The 17680-nt window shown below is 37.9% G+C and overlaps 1 protein-coding gene across 3 annotated transcripts in view; it reads left to right on the top strand.

Annotated features, from left to right (window-relative positions):
• The window catches only part of MSH3 (mutS homolog 3), a 182650-nt gene that overhangs the window by 156387 nt on the left and 8583 nt on the right, over positions 1–17680 (top strand). For all 3 annotated transcript variants that reach the window (XM_070793979.1, XM_070793980.1, XM_070793981.1), the window contains exons 21-22: positions 9530–9716; positions 13432–13561. In XM_070793979.1, coding sequence (XP_070650080.1) covers positions 9530–9716; positions 13432–13561 — 317 coding nt within the window. The remainder of the gene's footprint in view (positions 1–9529; positions 9717–13431; positions 13562–17680) is intronic.

Raw genomic sequence — 17680 nt, forward strand, 5'->3', positions numbered from 1 at the left:
CTGCTTCCTCTTTAATTACTTTTTGTGTTGATTGCCAGGAAGGCAAGAGCTAAATTCAAGGCAGAAATGTGGAAACAAATTCGGGGTTTGTTTTTCCCCTTCTCTTTTTATATGGGACTATTTCTCCCATGAGTACTTCTATAGCATGATTCTGAGAACAGCTGTTTCAGAATCAGAGATTCTTATTAAAAATGATATTTTCTAATAAGGCCTGTCACAGACCTATTATATTGGAATCTTTGGCCTGAGACCCTAAATTTAGCATTTTAAAAGCTCATGCTATATTTGCTGTTCAAATTTGAAAATCTGCTGTATGGCTTGTAATATTACTTTCCTATTCATTGTAACTCTTCTGTTATAAATATATTATTATTCAAAATCACTTCAAATCTTTTTTTTGCTCAGTGGAAAAAATAATAAAATCTAACATATATGCATAACATGTGGCTCCAGGCTGTATCTTTAAATTGGTTATTTTTGCATTATTAATTGGATATTTACAACACTAGGACTAAATTCATGTTTTGCTTAAATATTTATTGAGTACCTACTATGTGCTGTTTTATAAGGAGACTAAATAAACAGATGAAAAGCTATAAACAAGAGGCTTTGGGATGAATGTTGTAACCTCATATGAATGTTGAATGTTGAACCTTTCTCTGAATAAGAAGCATTTTTTAAAAATAGAATTTTCTCAAACATATTCATTTGGCCATAATTGGTATATTTATATCAGTGTATTGTGATATATATACTCATCAGTGAAATATTTCTAGACATTTATTTCCAAAGATCATTAACATCTTTGAGTGCATCACTGAATTAAGATCTATTTTTTGTTATCCTGATAAATGCAAACTTAAACCTTATTCAGTGCTTTAGACTCAGTAGTTAAGTTTTAGAAAAGCGATGACTTATTGTCTAGTTTTAAAATAAAACAATTGGCTTCTCTCAGCATAATTTATGTCTATTTATGTCAGTTAAATGTTGGTAGAAAGGAGTATTTACATTAATTAGTAATTTTCATGCCACGCTCCCCACGTAAACTCTTACTTATGGCCCCCAGCTTCAGCAATGCTGTGTAACCAGAATGGCTCCAGTGTGTTTATTTTGAGAGAGAATTTGAAGGTAATAGGTCTTCAGATACTTAAATTAAATTATCTTAAATGTTTGCTTTTGGCTGTGTGGATGATAACTGGTCTGTTTGCCCAATTTAGTTTAATTCAGGACATATTGATTGAGTACCTACTGTGGAGTATTTATACTTTATTAAAAAAATATATATCCTGGTTGAATAGAAAGAAAACATCTTGAGTCAGTATGTGTTTGTCTAGTTGGTAGTAAATACTAGCACTAAAAACCACATTATATTTTACTAAATGAGTGGGCTGTTGAGAATTTTATTGGCATCAGAAATGTTACCTTATGAGTGTCTCTCTGGTTTATTTAGCTCCTATAGCTTTGTCTGCCAAACAGGAGATATCTCACTTCATCTTTTTGATGGGAAGTGGTTGTATGAATTTAATGCTTCAGAGTCACCTGAGGGTTTGATTTGGTTTAATTTTAAGTGTAGATTCCAGGCATGTCCCTGAAATGTAGATTCCCTGGAGATTCAAGTGTTACCAGTATGATGAAGGAGGTTTTGGGACTCTGTAATTAAGAACCCCTGCTTAGGTCTTCTCCTTCTTTAATTATGTACTTTTTTTTTTTTTAACTGCGCTATATGAGCTCTTTGTATGTTTTGTAAATTAATCCCTTGTCAATCACATCATGTGCAAATATTTTCTTGTATTCTGTAGGCTGTCTTTTCATTTTGGTTACAGTTTCCTTTGTTGTGCAAAAGCTTTTAAGTTTTTAGGTCCCATTTGTTTATTTTTGCTTTTATTTTTGTTACTCTAAGAGATGTATCTAAAAAGATATTGCTGCAGTTTATGTCAAAGAGTGTCTGCCTATGTTTCCCTCTAGGAGTTTTGTAGTATTTGGTTCTGCCTTTAGGTCTTTAACCATTTTGAGTTTATTTTGTATATGGTATTGGACTTCCCTGGTGGCTCAGACAGTAAAGCGAGACCTGGGTTCGATCCCTGGGTCGGGAAGATCCCCTGGAGAAGGAAATGGCAACCCACTCCAGTATTCTTGCCTAGAAAATCCCATAGACGGAGGAGCCTGGTAGGCTACAGTCCATGGGGTCCCAAAGAGTTGGACACGACTGATATGGTATTAGAAAGCATTCCAATTTCAATCTTTTCAATTCTTTTCAATATAATGGTCCAATTTCCCAGCACAACTTATTGAAGAGACTAGAGACTGTCTTTTCTCCATTGTGTATTCTTGCTTCCTTTTTCATAGATTAATTGACCATAGTAGGTGCATGGGTTTATTTCTGAGCTTCCTACTGTGTTCCACTGATTATGTATGTGTTTTTGGTGCCAGTACCATACTATTTTTATTACTATAGCTTTGTACTATAATTTAAAGCCAGGTAGCCTGATTCTTCCAGCTCTGTTTTTCTTTCTCAGGATTGCTTTGGCTATTTGGGATCTTTAGTATTTCTATGAAACTTAAAAAAAATTTTGTTCCAGTTCTGTGAAAAATGCAATTGGTAGTTTGATAGGGATTACATTGAATCTATAGACATTTCTCCAAAGAAAACATAGAGATGGCCAATAGGCACATGAAAAAGTTCTCAGTCTTGCTAATTATTAGAGAAATGCAGATCAAAACTACAATGAGGTATCACCTCACTCCAGGCAGAAGGGCCATCATCAAAAAGTCTACTAATAATAAATGCTGAAGAGGGTGTTGGAAATAAAGGAGCCCCCCTACACTGTTGGTGGGAATGTAAATTGGCACTGCCAGTATGGAGAACAATATGGAGTTCTTTAAAAAACTAAAAAATAGAGTTGCCATATGATCCAACAATCCCCCTCCTGAGTGTATATCTGGACAAAGGTATAATTTGCAAAGATACATGCACCCAGTGTTCATAGCAGCACTATTTACATAGCCAAGACATGGAAGCAACCTAAATGTCCATTGACAGATGACTGGATAAAGATGTATGTGCACAATGGAATATTACTCAGCCATAGAAAAGAATGACATATTGTCATTTGCAGCAACAGGAATGGACCTAGAGATTATCACGCTCAGTGAAGTAAGCCAGACAGAGAGAGAAGAATATCATATGATATTGTTTATCAGATCAGTCGCTCAGTCGTGTCCGACTCTTTGCGAGCCCATGAATCCCAGCACTCCAGGCCTCCCTGTCCATCACCCACTCCCGGAGTTCACTGAGACTCACGTCCATCGAGTCAGTGATGCCATCCAGCCATCTCATCCTCTATCGTCCCCTTCTCCTCCTGCCCCCAATCCCTCCCAGCATCAGAGTCTTTTCCAATGAGTCAGCTCTTCGCATCAGGTGGCCAAAGTACTGGAGTTTCAGCTTTAGTATCATTCCTTCCAAAGAAATCCCAGGGCTGATCTCCTTCAGAATGGACTAGTTGGATCTCATGTGGAATCTAAAAAAAAAATACAGTTGAACCTGTTTACAAAACAGAAACAGACCTGCAGACATAAAAAGCAAACTTATGGTTACCAAAATGGAAGGGAAGAGGGGATAAATTTGGAGGTTGGGATTAACATTTACACACCACTGTATATAAAATAGATAACCAGCAAGGACCTACGGTATAGTACTGCTGCTGCTGCTGCTAAGTCGCTTCAGTCGTGTCTGACTCTTGTTGACCCCATAGATGGCAGCCCACCAGGCTCCCCCGTCGCTGGGATTCTCCAGGCAAGAACACTGGAGTGGGTTGCTATTTCCTTCTTCAGTGCATGAAAAGTGAAAGTGAAGTCACTCAGTCGTGTCCGACTCTTAGTGAGCGCATGGACTGCAGCCTACCAGGCTCTTCCAGCCATGGGATTTTCCAGGCAAGAGTACTGGAGTGGGGTGCCATCACCTTCTCTGACTGTATAGTACAGAAATTCTAAAAAATATTCTGTGATAACCTGTAAGTGGAAAGAATCTGAAAAAGAATACACACAAACACACATGTATCTGAATCATTGTGCTGTACACCTGAAACTAACACAACATTGTAAATCAACTATTTATTTTGTTTAGTTGCTCAGTTGTGTCTTTTGTGACCCCATGGACTGTAGTCCACCAGACTCCTCTGTCCGTGGGATTTTCCAGGCAAGAGTGCTGCAAAATACTGCCGTTTCCCCCTCCAGGGGATCTTCCCAACTCAGGGATTGAACCCCCATCTCCGTGTCACCTGCATTGCAGGTGGATTCTTTACCACTGAGCCATTGGGGAAGCCCTCTATACTTACATTTTTTTTTAACTAAAATGTTCTTTAAAAAAGAACCTCTGCAAGTGACTCAGAAACATATCTAGGTTTAGGAGCTATTATTCAGTCTCCATGCTGGACGTTTTACACAAGGGAAAACAGATTGTGATTTGCTCAAGCTCATACAGTTATAACAATGCCTCCTTTGATTGTGTCGGATTTCCCTCTTATTAACTAATACTTATTAATTAATAAGGTTAGTTTTTGCCCTCATGACTGATTAATCTTATCCTTCCTTTGATGGCTTTAATTGTTTGTGTTTTTTTTCACAGAAAATAGTTAAGAAATAGTTAATTATTTTCCTTTGAATTTCTTGGGACCATCCCCCTGAGTAGACTAGTAGATGTTTTGAGAAATGGTTTGCCCACCCGGCACACTGTGAGTTTCTTTTGCTAGGAGAGCACCTTGTCCTTCTTGCGTGGCCTGCGTGTACTCTGTAGGTGGTTCTAGTGGTTGTGGTTTCATGTGAGCCCATAACAGTCTGGCATTCCTGGATTGCTGCCTTGATTCTCAGCATGTTTCCAGCGACCCAGAAAGATTGCTGTAGTGGTTTTTTGCTTGGTTATGTTCGCAGTTCACTGTCATAGTTGTTATAAATTGACTTTAAATACCATAGTGTGATCTGATTGCAGCTGTTAGTAGAAACAGGTAAACTAGAGAAATAAACCTTTTTCTTTTCTATTATAATAATCTCGTTGCTGCTAATAAGGTATTTTTGATATTGGTAGAAGAAAGCTGGTTATTTTTCTTGGTAATTACAATCATTTTGCCTTGTCTTAAAGTAATGATACAGTAGAATATAAAGTGTTTTAAATGTATCAGTAGAGTACAAAGTATTTTAATGTATTGTGATTTTTTTAAATTAACATGTGTTTTTCTGATGACACTGTAAAGCTTGTTCATTGCAAATTTAAAGCTATAGAAAAGCTCAAAAAGGAAAAAAATTTAGATCACCTGTAATTCCATGACCTGAAAACCATTGTTCTTTAGGTATATGACCTTCCAGACTTTTAAAAAGTGCACGTGTATAGTGGTAAGTTATTTGTGATTTCATTCCATTGCTGGGTTAATGTTTATGTTTACTTAAATGTGATACAAATCTACTACTTCACATTTCTGTATGCCTTTTAAATGCCATGGTGTATAAACAGTTTTCAATATTTGGTAACCATTTTCAGCTTTTTCTCTTCTTAGACTTCAACTTTTTTTCCCTTAGACCACCCTTCTTAAAAATTAGAGTATTTTGCTATTCAGGAGATTATTTTCCTTTTGTAAAATTTATATAATATGCAAAAACAAACAAACAAACCCAAGCGAAGATACCAATACTGCACAAAATTCTGCAAAGTTTTTAGCAAAGTGAAGTGAGTAGAACATCTTCAGTTTCAAAAAGAAGGCAAAATGAGCTAATATAAAAGGCCTTCTGTACAAAACAGAGTGCAAATAGAGTGTGCTTTCACTTATCTGAGAAACTAGAAGAGGTAAATTTGTAGAGACAAGCGCTGAGGGAAGGGGAGATTGGGAAGTTAGTTTTTAAAGAGTTATTTTGAGATCATGAAAAAGTTCTGCTGATGGATAGTAGTGATGACTGTACAGCGTCGTGAATGTGCTTAATACACTGAATTATGCACCTAAAAATGTTAAAATGGTAAAGTTTAGTTGTGTGTGTGTGTGTGCATGCTGTTGTTGTTATTTAGTTGCTGAGTCGTGTCCAGCTCTTTTGTGACCCCATGGACTGTAGCCCATCAGGTGCCTCTGTCCATGGGATTTCTTGGGCAAGGAGTGGGTTGTCGTTTCCTTCTCCAGAGAATTTTCCCAGCCTAGGGATCAAACCTGAGTCTGCTGCATTGGCAGGCGAATTCTTTACACTGAGCTACCTGGGAAGCCATGTATGTATGTATGTGTGTATGTGTATATATATATATATATATATATATATATATAATAATATATACTTTTATTATGTCAAAAAATACCGATGCATACAAATAATCTTTGCCTCTATTTAGCAATTTTGATATTTAAGCTCCAGTTACTTTCTTTCAATATAAAGAATCTTTTTCCCCCCTGTTAATTGCAGTATTTCTCTCATGCTAGCATTTTCCTTTCACAAGGCCCAGAGATTGTGTTTTGAATGGACAGAGGCCCACCCATTTGCTATAATTTAGAAACATCTAGAATGTTATTTCAAAATATCAAGACTTCATAAAAACAAACCCTTGTTCAAATTTTCATGAAAGTGTTCTTGACTTTAGAAACTGATTCAAAAAAGTAGTAATTTCTTTTCTCCATTAATGCTTTATTAAGCTTTGTTGACCTATATAAGGGTTATAGACGAGGAGTGGGTAGGGGATTAGAAAGATTAGTGAGCCTCCACTCCTAAAAATATCAGAGTGATTTTTTTTTTTCTTAATCACATATCTGTAACCTGTCTACTCAGAGCAAACTCTGAGATGAAACCTAAAGAGTGCGTTTCCCATTTTTCACTGCATATGAATACAAATACAGGCAGAATGATAACAATGACATATGTTCTGAAATTCCTTAAATCTCTAATATATTTTAACATTTGAAAAATTCAGGATCATTGTCTTGTAGTATGTCTTGTAAATGCTTGTTGGAGTGATAGAAAATTAGAGACTTTTTGTTAAGGATGCTAAACCTTGCCTTGTTTTTAAGTTATTTTAGGCAGTTTACTGGGATATATACAACAGAGCAGGATAATAAGAAAGTAAAATCGTATTCAAAGGTCAAGGAGAAATTAGCATAGAAACATTAGATGAAGTCACAGTTGCTGTTTGCTATTATTTTAAGATGTTATTCAATTGTTTCCTAGTAACCAGGACTAAAAGGAAAATGTGTTTAGTGATAAAATTCTTTGTCCATCAGAATCTTACAAAGTTATTATATTGCTGAAGTTTATGGGAAAAATTAATTTCTTAAGAAGAATCTCTTAAATTTCTTAGGAGAAGTTAACAGAAAATATTTTTATCAATGAACAAGTTGCCACAGTGACAAACACATACTTCCCCAGTGACCCCAGTGACTGTTTAATTGCCAGCATTTCTTCATTGTCTGCTGAGCAGCATTGCTACTTTATCATCAGGTGCTATGGAAAAATGGAATTGTGAAAGAAAATGCGTTGGCTGCTAATAATGCAGTGGCCTTCAGACTGTTCTACAGGGTGTTAATATTCCACAGAGCCCCCTCTAGGTGGGAAGGTGAGCCTCATAGTGTTGGGCTCTTGGCCACATCAGTGTTCCTTTTGTCTCGTCTGCAGAGTGAGTTTCTTTATAAGATTTCATGTGAACAAAGGATTTAACAGGTAAAAAGATATTTGAAAACCACTGGTCTTATAGAGTCGAGATCATTGTTTAATAAAAATACATCCAAGATCCACCCAAACCTGGCCCAACCTTCTTAAGGACAGAAACCCTGTAATACTGTGAGACATGCTGATACCATGGGATTTGGTTTCACGCGTTTTGATGCCATGCGGGCTTCCCAGGTGGCGCTAGTGGTAAAGAATCCACCTGCCAATGCAGGATGCAAGAGACGCAGGTTCCATCCCTGGGTCAGGAAGATCCTTTGGAATAGGAAGTGGCAAGCTGCTCTAGTATTTTTGCCTGGAAAGTTCCATGGACAGAGAGGCCTGGAAGGCTACAGTTCATGGGGTTGCAAAGAGTTGGACATGACTGAGCACGCACACACAGATCAATATATAAAGCCACCCACCTATCAGCCAAAGATATGTTCGTGTCATCAGTTCACAATCAGGAATAAAATAAAATATCGTTAAGTGAGGATCAAACATTAATATTCTGAAGAATTCAGTGTGGTTGCAGAGATAGGGAAGTTTAATCTTCTTGCTTTGTGGTAGGGAATGTATTGGTAAAGTGAACTTTGAAATTGAGGTAAATAACAGAATTTGAACTCTGATAAAGTAACGAGAATGCTCCTAAGTTAGCAACATTTCAGAAATTATGTTTTGTGGTTGCCGATTTGAAAATAGATAAAATCAGCAGCACTTTGAGTAAACCCCTATCACCTCCATCAGAGATGTAATTAATTATAGTTTCTAAATGCCACTAGATCAGTTCTAAGGCTCCACCAGTCTTGCATGGGGGCGAATTACACTCTGTCTCCTGCCCACTGCAGGGTTCCAGTCACAGATTGATGAAGGCTCGGTTTCACCATGAGTTCCTCCAGAAATAAGAGATATATTATCCTCCCGTGGGTCACATGTGAACTGTTGTATAAAAGCTAAATTGCTGAAGGTATTTTGCTGAGAAAATATTAATAGTTACAGCATTTACAAAGCTGGCTAGTGGGTCAGAGTCAATTCTAGGTTTTGCCGCTGACTGAGTTGCCTGGAGTGCATATACCTAATTTCATCCCCGCACCCCAGTTTCTTTTGTGCATTTTCCGAAATGTGTTCTATAGACCATTATTGTCAGACCATTATTGTAGACCTTGAAACTCCAGGGGAAGTTTCAAGGGCCTGTGGTTAAATGAGTTTGAAATGCTGTGTGCTAGATATGCTGTAAGAAATGCATAATGTGTAGTAGAATATTAAAGGCTCTGAGAAGTCTTATAGGAAAGAACTCTTAAATCTTTTGAACCTGTTTCTTGACATCTCTAAAGCACTTCTATTCCATGAAGTCCACTTTAGAAACCTGTATTAGGTATCTTAGGCTATTAAACTTTTATACTTTTAGTTTGAATAAAAAATAGTTTTATCTTATTCAATGTGGTCCTTTAATTTGTAATATCAGTGTGGAATCTTAAGGAAACACTGGAAAAAGCCTTTGACTGTACAGTATACTATTACTCATGGATTTTAAACACAGCAACACAGACAAGTATTATTTTGCCCTGTAAATACCAAAACTTCTGTTTGAAATGACTAGTCAGAAAATGGCCTAGTCAGAGGTTCCCCTGCTTTTCAAGAGCTCTGTCCAATACATTGGATTCTCTCCAGAATGTTTCTATAAAGTGCCGTTTGATGTTAGACACAGTTTACATACAACATTTTTTTGGTTTGCTTAATGTAATTTCAGCTGTTATTGGCTCAAAGTACATAGACTCATGGAACTCTTTTATAATGATTGTTCAGAAAATAATGTCTGGCATCCTAATAATGAGGGAAAATCAAGATGTTGTCGTTTTGTTTATAGGATGGGGGCTGCAGATAACATATATAAAGGACAGAGTACATTTATGGAAGAACTGACTGACACGGCAGAAATAATAAGAAAAGCAACACCACAGTCTTTGGTTATCTTGGATGAATTGGGAAGGGGGACGAGCACCCATGATGGAATCGCCATTGCTTATGCTACACTTGAGCATTTCATTAGAGATGTAAGTATCTTGCGTACCTTTTTTGTATCCTGACCTCAGTTTCTAAATATTCAACACTATCTTTGTTATAGTTGATCCTATTCCTGCAATTGATCATTCAGATGCTATACGTGGAACTCAAGTAGATTGGCCCTAAATAATGTTTGAGTTCTTTAATGTGTCTTCCTTTATTTAGCTGAAGTGGAATAAACCTGGTCAGTAGGAGAAAGGCCTCCTTGGCAATATTTCCACCTAGAAACTGTATCTTACTATCCTTGACAAACTAAGTTAAGATCAGAGACCATCTACCTTCAACCCAATTCTTGAGAAAGGAACCAAATAAGAGATAGTACCATTTTTGCCTTGTGAAATACTTTTTCTCAGCAGTATCCTAAAAGATCTCCATATAAGGCCTTTGAGCTGATCTTCTTGAGTCTCTGTTTTAGTAACCCCCCTCCTTCAGTGTGTGTCCTTTTTTTTTTCAGAGTTTGTTCCTAAGCATCTCAATGTACAATTTTACTTGTGTAAAACTTTCTATCCCTGTCACTTTCATCAGACTCTCCCCATTACATAGTTAATGATGATATATTTTGTTAAGACAAATATTTTCTTTAAAAAAAGAAATTCTGTATTTGCAGAAAGGTATAGCTCAGGAACTTTTCTTTAATCATTATAGGAACTATATATCATGTATTCAATAAAGTCCTATATCTACCTCCAAAACACATTTTTTTAACATTCAGTTAAGAATACTACTTAGCTGTAAAAAATGAAATTTTGCCATGTTAAGCATCGTAGATAGGCGTTATGCTAAGGGAAATAGGTCAGAGAAGGACAAATACCGTAGGATATCACTTTTTATGTAGAGTCAAAAAATACAGCACACTAGTGAATATAACAAAAGAGAAGCAGACTCGCAGATATAGAGAACAAACTGTTGGTTACCAGTGGGAGAGGGAACGGGGAGAGGCATTATAAGGTTAGGAGGAAAAAGGGATGTTACGGGATTATAAATCATGTGTGTGAAACTTTTGAAAATTGTAATGTGCTATAGAATTTAAAGAATTTTTCACTTAATAAAAAATTATTTAAGATACTCCTTTTTTTTGAGCCTTCAGGAGCAAATTATGACAGAGCTGAACTTGTCAACTTTGAATTTAATTGTATCTACTCTGTAGAAGTCTATCAGTTACTATGACCACATAACACATTACCCCTAAACTTAGTGGCTTAAAACAACAATAATCATTCATGATCTCTTGGAGTGTCTGGAGGTGAGGAAACTGGGAGCAGCTTGGCTGGGTGGTTTTGGCTCAGGGCCTCTGCTGAGGTTGCAGTCTGGTTGTCGGCCAGGGCTGGAGGATCCTCTTACAGTGTGGCTCAGTCACATGGCTGGCAAGCTGGTGAGGCGATTGGCCAGGGCCCTCAGTTCCTTACCTCGTGGGCCTCTCCATGGGCTGCTTGAGCATCCTTACAGAGGGGCGTCTGGCTTCCCCCAGAGGGAGGCATTCCAAGAGGCCAAGGTTAGAAGCAACAGAGCATTTGATTTTGCCATCATGTTGTTGAGTACACAGGGCCAGCGCTCTTCAGTGTGGGAAGAGGGTCCTCCAGAGCATGAACAACGAGGAGTGAAGATCGCTAGGGCCACGTTAGAGTCTGTCTGCCAGAAGCAGTTTGTCAAAATTCCAGAGAGTTATTTAAGAATCTTCAGGAACAAATTATGACAGAAATGAATTTGTCACTTCTGTTTTCATTGCTTCTATAGCAGTTTTTGGATATTATAAATGTTGGTGAAGAAAGTCTTAGGTAAAATTTATCTTGGAGGAAAGTCATTGAAGAGGATTCTTCAGGAACAAGAGTTCTAACCTTTTTATGGTTGAAAATATTTATTTTTCATGATGTCTATTGATCACTAGAATGGGGAAGAGAGGAGGAATTGGGGAGGCTCTGTGTTGCTGCATTAAGCTGAGTGTGGCCTTGATGAGGGCAGTGGTGTAACCCAAACCCTTAGATCTTCCAGCTAGAAATGCCTTTCAGCTAAGGGAAGGGGCTCCAGGGAGCCAGCTGGTCCTAAGATGCTTCAGGGCAGATTTTAAGAGCAACTTGTCAAAGAAACCCTGCCTTAATAAGTTTATTTGTACTTGTTTTTAGACAGAAGACATATGTTCTGACTTTTAATAAGGCGGATGGCAGATGAATCAAAACGAGTTCTTTAATTCGATTACTCTTTTCTGCTAATTTTTAGACCAAGATTTGATGTTAACTTCCCCTAAGACAAGGATTTCTAGAATACATAGAACGTGTGCTTTGAAACAATGCTAATTAAGTAACTCACAAGTCCGTACTGATAGTGACAACACTAAAGTAAATTTTAAAATGGTGGGGGTAGGGTGGGAAGAAGGGAAAGCTCTACATTACAAAATGCCAGCTAATAAATAGAGAATGCTGTTTTTTAAGTTGACGTTTATCAACTCTGATGATAATGACTGATTCTGGCAGTGATGATCAATAGATGGTAAGATTGTTTCAAAGTGTAACCCCACAAGTTATTTATTAATTAATTAAGAAGAAGAAAGGTGTCAGTACAGTGAAGAATGGGCACGCACTTAAACCAAATAATCAGATTTAGCATCCCCAATAATAGATCAGATTGACACCGTGTGCCTTTTGATGTGATATATTGGAAAGATTATGTCACCTACATGTATATGTAATATTCCTGGCATTAAATTTTGATCTGAATTTAATCAGGAGAAAACAATCAGGTGAATCCAAACTGAGAGAGATTATGCAAAACAACTATCTTGGATACTTCAAAAATTTTAAAGACATAAAAGTCAAAAAAAAGAGAAGTCTGGAGAAGTCTTCTAAATTAATGGGTACTAAATAGACATGACCAGATGTACTACATGAGTCTTGATTTTTTTTTAAAATATAAAGAGGTTTCTAGGGACTTCCCTGGTGATCCAGTGGCTGAGACTTCCAGTACAGGGGGCCTGGGTTCAATCCATGGTTCGGGAACTAGATTCCACATGCCGCAACTAAGACCCAGCATAGCCAAATAAATAAATATATTTAAAAAAAAAGAAATTTCTAAAGAACATTATTGGGACAGTAAGAGAAATTCACAGACTACATAGTTAATAAACAGTGTCAGTGAAAGTGTTAGTCGCTTTAGTTGTGTCTGATTGTTTGCCACCCCGTGGACTATAGCCCACCAGGCTCCTCTGTCCATGGAATTCTTCAGGCAAGAACATTGGAGTGGGTTGCCATTTCCTTCTCCAGGGGATCTTCCAACACAGGGATTGAACCTGGGTCTCCTACATTACAGGCAGATTCTTTACCCTTTGAGCCACCCGGGAAGCCCAAATAGTGATGTATCAATGTTAAATTTCTTGAGCATAATAACTTTATTTTGGTTATGGAGGAGAATGTTTTTATTCTCAGAAGATAGAATCTTAAGTATTTAAGGATAAAGTTTCATGATGTCTGCAGTTCTTAAATGGTTCAGGAAAAAAACTATGTGTGTTCATGTGAGTGTGTGTAGAGGAGGGAGGAAGGAAGAAAGGGGAAATACAGCAAACTATTAACAAATGGCTGTCTAGATAAAGAATATATGAATGTTCATTGTACTTTTCTTGCAGCTTTTATGAAGGTTTGAAATTTTTCAAAAAAAAGTTGGAGAAAATTTTAAATTTAAAAATAAAATAACTTTCATTATGTCTCACTGCTTTAGGTGAAATCCTTAACCCTGTTTGTTACCCATTATCCACCAGTTTGTGAACTGGAAAAAAGTTACTCACAGCAGGTGGGGAATTATCACATGGGATTTTTGGTTAACGAGGATGAGAGCAAACAGGATGCAGGTATGAATTGTTCTTGCCGTAAGTACAACTATCATTCTGTTGGCTTTTGTGACGAATAACCCAAAGTTCATAGGAGTATGAACTTACTGCTTATTAATAATAAAACTATGAATGTCGATTGTAATTGACATTTGTCCAACATCATTTTCTCTAAGCTTTGGGTCAAACAGAGTTTGCATTTCTCCTCACCATCTCTGAGTCCTTCTCTAGCCCTCTTTATCTCATTTTTCTTCAAGAAGAAGGTGGGGTGAGGGGGGAACATTTAGATTTTACTCCTAGGTCCATCTTAGGAAAGATGCCTTAACAGTCAACTATATTAGTCATCTTTGAAAAATACTCAATATATTTCCCAAAATATGATTTAACATGAATTACTTACTAAGAGCAATATTCTATACTTGCTGTTCAGTCGCTCAGTTGTGTCTGACTCTTTATGACCCCATGAACTGCAGCACACAAGGCTTCCCTGTCCTTCACCATCTCCTGGAGTTTGTTCAAAGTTGTGTCCATTGAGTCGATGATGCCATCCAACCATCTCACCCTGTTTTGCCCCCTTCTCCTCTTGTCCTCAATCTTTCTCAGCATCAGGGTCTTTTCTAGTGAGTGGGCTCTTCACATCATGTGGCCAAAGTATTGGAGCTTCAGCTTCAGCATCAGTCCTTCCAATGAATATTCAGGGTTGGTTTCCTTTAGGATTGACTAGTTTGATCTCGTTGCAGTCCAAGGGACTCTCAAGAGTCTTTTGCAGCACCATAGTTTGAAAGCATCAATTCTTCGGCACTCAGTCTTCTTTATAGTCCAACTCTCTCATCCATGCGTAACTGCTGGAAAAACCATAGCTATGACTATACGAACCTTTGTCGGCAAAGTGATGTCTCTAGTATTCTATACTGGACATATGTTTTATCTGAATTTGACAAGGAAAGTGAATCTCAGGTAAATTGGATCCCCTATGTCAGGCACCTGGGTGGGAGCTGAGTTGAACCTAGAATCCATGTCTTCTGCCTGCAGGTTCTTTTCATCTCTGTTAGAACTGCTATGTGAGAGTTACAATATTTTTTTCTTAGCCTTCCACTTACTACTCATGTCACAGAAATGAAACATTTCATGAAAAAAGAATGTCATTAGCCAATAAAAAAATTCAAGTGCTGTTAGTAATGTAGTAGATTTTAGCATTTTTCCCCATGCTCAGTAGTAATTTTTTTAAGCCACCAGCCTGTGGGCCAGTGATGGTTTACACAGTTGGTGTGCTACAATGGAAAATCCATTATCCAAGATACTTCATAGTCCAGATTTTATTTTGGAAAAGTACTAAGTAAGGATGGACCTGAAAAAGAAATCAAGCAACTGGCCCAAATAAAACAAAGCAGTGGACCTGAGATAAATACAATGTTAGGCAATCCTTGCCTTTCGCCACCATGCGATCTTGAAAAACACACCATAAATTCTCTCATGGAAACAGTTTCACATCTATTCATCTGCATCCAAAGTGACCAGAGGAGCTCATAAGCCAAAACTCCATGGGATAAACAAAACAGATTTCACCAACAGGGGAGGGAGAGTCAGTGGTAAGCGTTTGATGTGAACTAACTGCTAACCCAGACCCTTATATCTTAAGTGTTTTGACTTTTTATTTTATTGATTTAAATTTTTATTCATGAACAGAATTTTAGAAAAACTAAATGATGCTAAAGACACGTGCTAACAGCAGTGGTCCCCTCTTCCATGCTTTTCCTACACGGCCCCTCCTCCCTCCAGTCCCAAGGCAACTGTTTTTGGTTCTTTCATCCGTCCGTTTCTTCCCTGGGTCTAAATACTGTGCTTATTTTCCTATCTCTTGGTTCACCAGCCTGACAGTATTAAATGAGAGTATTAAATGCTTGTGTTAAATGAGGGTCTTCAGTCCTCCCTTCCCCTTTCCTCCTAGTGTAATGGTTTCACATTTTTCCTATTTCATTCGAATTCATTGTTTCACTGTTACTGCCATTAGGTATTGCTTACTCCTGAGGCACATAAGGAGACAAGTATGTTTTCTTTCTTTTACACCTTTTTTCTCCAAGGTTATAATTAATTGTTTTTATTCTTTCATTTCATTGTTTTGAGTCTCTTGTTGATTCTATCCTCTAGTAACTGTAAAACGCCTCTCTAGACAGTTTTCACATGATTGCACCTGTTGATTACAGGTTTCCTTACTGCGGTCATTCCTCCTGGAGTCCTATGTCCTCCTGCTCATCTGAACTGGTTTCTCCCTAGACCTCAGCTGTTGTCCCGAGACCTGCCTTGGTGTCATTCTGGGATGTCTCTTAACCTGTCTTCTGTTTGTTTACTTGCAAGTAACAGAATGCTTGGACTCACTCTGGCTCAGACAATGAGGATAAATACAATCTTGTATTATGGGAACCTCAGGAAGGGTGGGCTTCAGCTTCTCTTCTTTGCAATTCTCCAGGCTTTGCCTTCCTGCTCTGCTAATTTCATCATCACACTAGTAGCAAGATGGCTGCAGTTCTTTTGTGCATCACATCCAGAACTGATAATGTCCGAAGGAAGAAAAAGGACCAGCATTTCCTGTGAGTCTTTCTTAGGAGCAGGAGAACTTTTCTTAGATGCCGACTAGGATCTCATCAGTGTCCTGTCTTATTTTCAGAATGGATTCACATGCTCATTCTTTTTTTTTTTTTTTTTAATTAATTTTTATTGGAATATGGTGGCTCAGTGATAAAGAATCCACCTGCAATGCAGGAAATGCAGGAGATGCAGGTTCCATCCCTGGGTCTGGAAGATCTCCTACAGGAGGAAATGGCAACCTACTCCAGTATTCTTGCCTGGAGAAATCCCATGGACGTGGGAAATCCTCTGTCCATGGGAAATCCCATGGGCAGAGGAGCCTGGTGGGCTACAGTCCATGGGGGTCACAAAAAAGTTGGACACAAGGACTTAGTGACTAAACAACAACAGTAGTTGCTTTTACAATGTTGTGTTAGTTTTTCTTGTACAGCAAAATGAATCAGTGCACATGCTTATTCTTAAACCACTTTCTAGAAATGAGAATGACAAGGATAACTTTGAATAGCCTAGACTAATTTGAATCAACATTTGGAAGTAGACATAAGGACACTATCCCCTGGGTTAAATGGTCAGGGAATTAGTTCAGTTCAATCGCTCAGTCATGTCTGACCCTTTGCGATCCCATGGACTGCAGCACGCCAGGCCTCCTTGTCCGTCACCAACTCCCAGAGTTTATTCAAACTCATGTCTATCGATTTGGTGATGCCATCCAGCCATCTCATCCTCTGTCGTCCCCTTCTCCTCCCGCCTTCAATCTTTCCCAGCATCAAGGTCTTTTCCAGTGAGGCAGCTCTTCATATCACCTGGCCAAAGTATTGGAGTTTCAGCTTCACCATCAGTCCTTCCAATGAATATTCAGGACTGATTTCTTTTAGGATGGACTGGTTAGATCTCCTTGCAGTCCAAGGGACTCTCAAGAGTCTTCTCCAACACCACAGTTCAAAAGCATCAATTCTTTGGTGCTCAGTTTTCTTTATAGTCCAACTCTCACATCCATACATGACTACTGGAAAAACCAAAGCTTTGATTAAATGGACCTTTGCTGTTAATGTCTCTGCTTTTTAATATGCTGTCTAGATTGGTCATAACTTTTCTTCCCAGGAGCAAGCGTCTTTTAATTTCATGGCTACAATCACCATCTTTAGTGATTTGGAGCCCAGAGAAATAAGGTCTGCTACTGTTCCACTGTTTCCCCATCTATTTGCCATGAAGTGATAGGACCACATGCCATGATCTTAGTTTTCTGAATGTTGAGTTTTAAGCCAACTTTTTCACTCTTCTCTTTCACTTTCATCAAGAGGTTCTTTAGTTCTTCTTCATTTTCTGCTGTAAGTTTGGTGTCACCTGCATATCTGAGGTTATTGATATTTCTCCCAACAATATTGATTCCAGCTTGTGCTTCAACCAGTCCAGTCTTTCTCAGGGAATTAATCCCTTTATAAATAAGTGTTTTCTTAGAACTGTAATAGATTTTGGAGAAGCTGCTAATAATATTAATTAAAGGAGATAAAATTTTTAAGACTCTGCATGAATGAAAATGTCTCCATTATACCT

This window comes from Bos indicus, chromosome 7 (genome assembly GCF_029378745.1).
Source record: "Bos indicus isolate NIAB-ARS_2022 breed Sahiwal x Tharparkar chromosome 7, NIAB-ARS_B.indTharparkar_mat_pri_1.0, whole genome shotgun sequence".
Lineage (NCBI taxonomy): Eukaryota > Metazoa > Chordata > Mammalia > Artiodactyla > Bovidae > Bos > Bos indicus.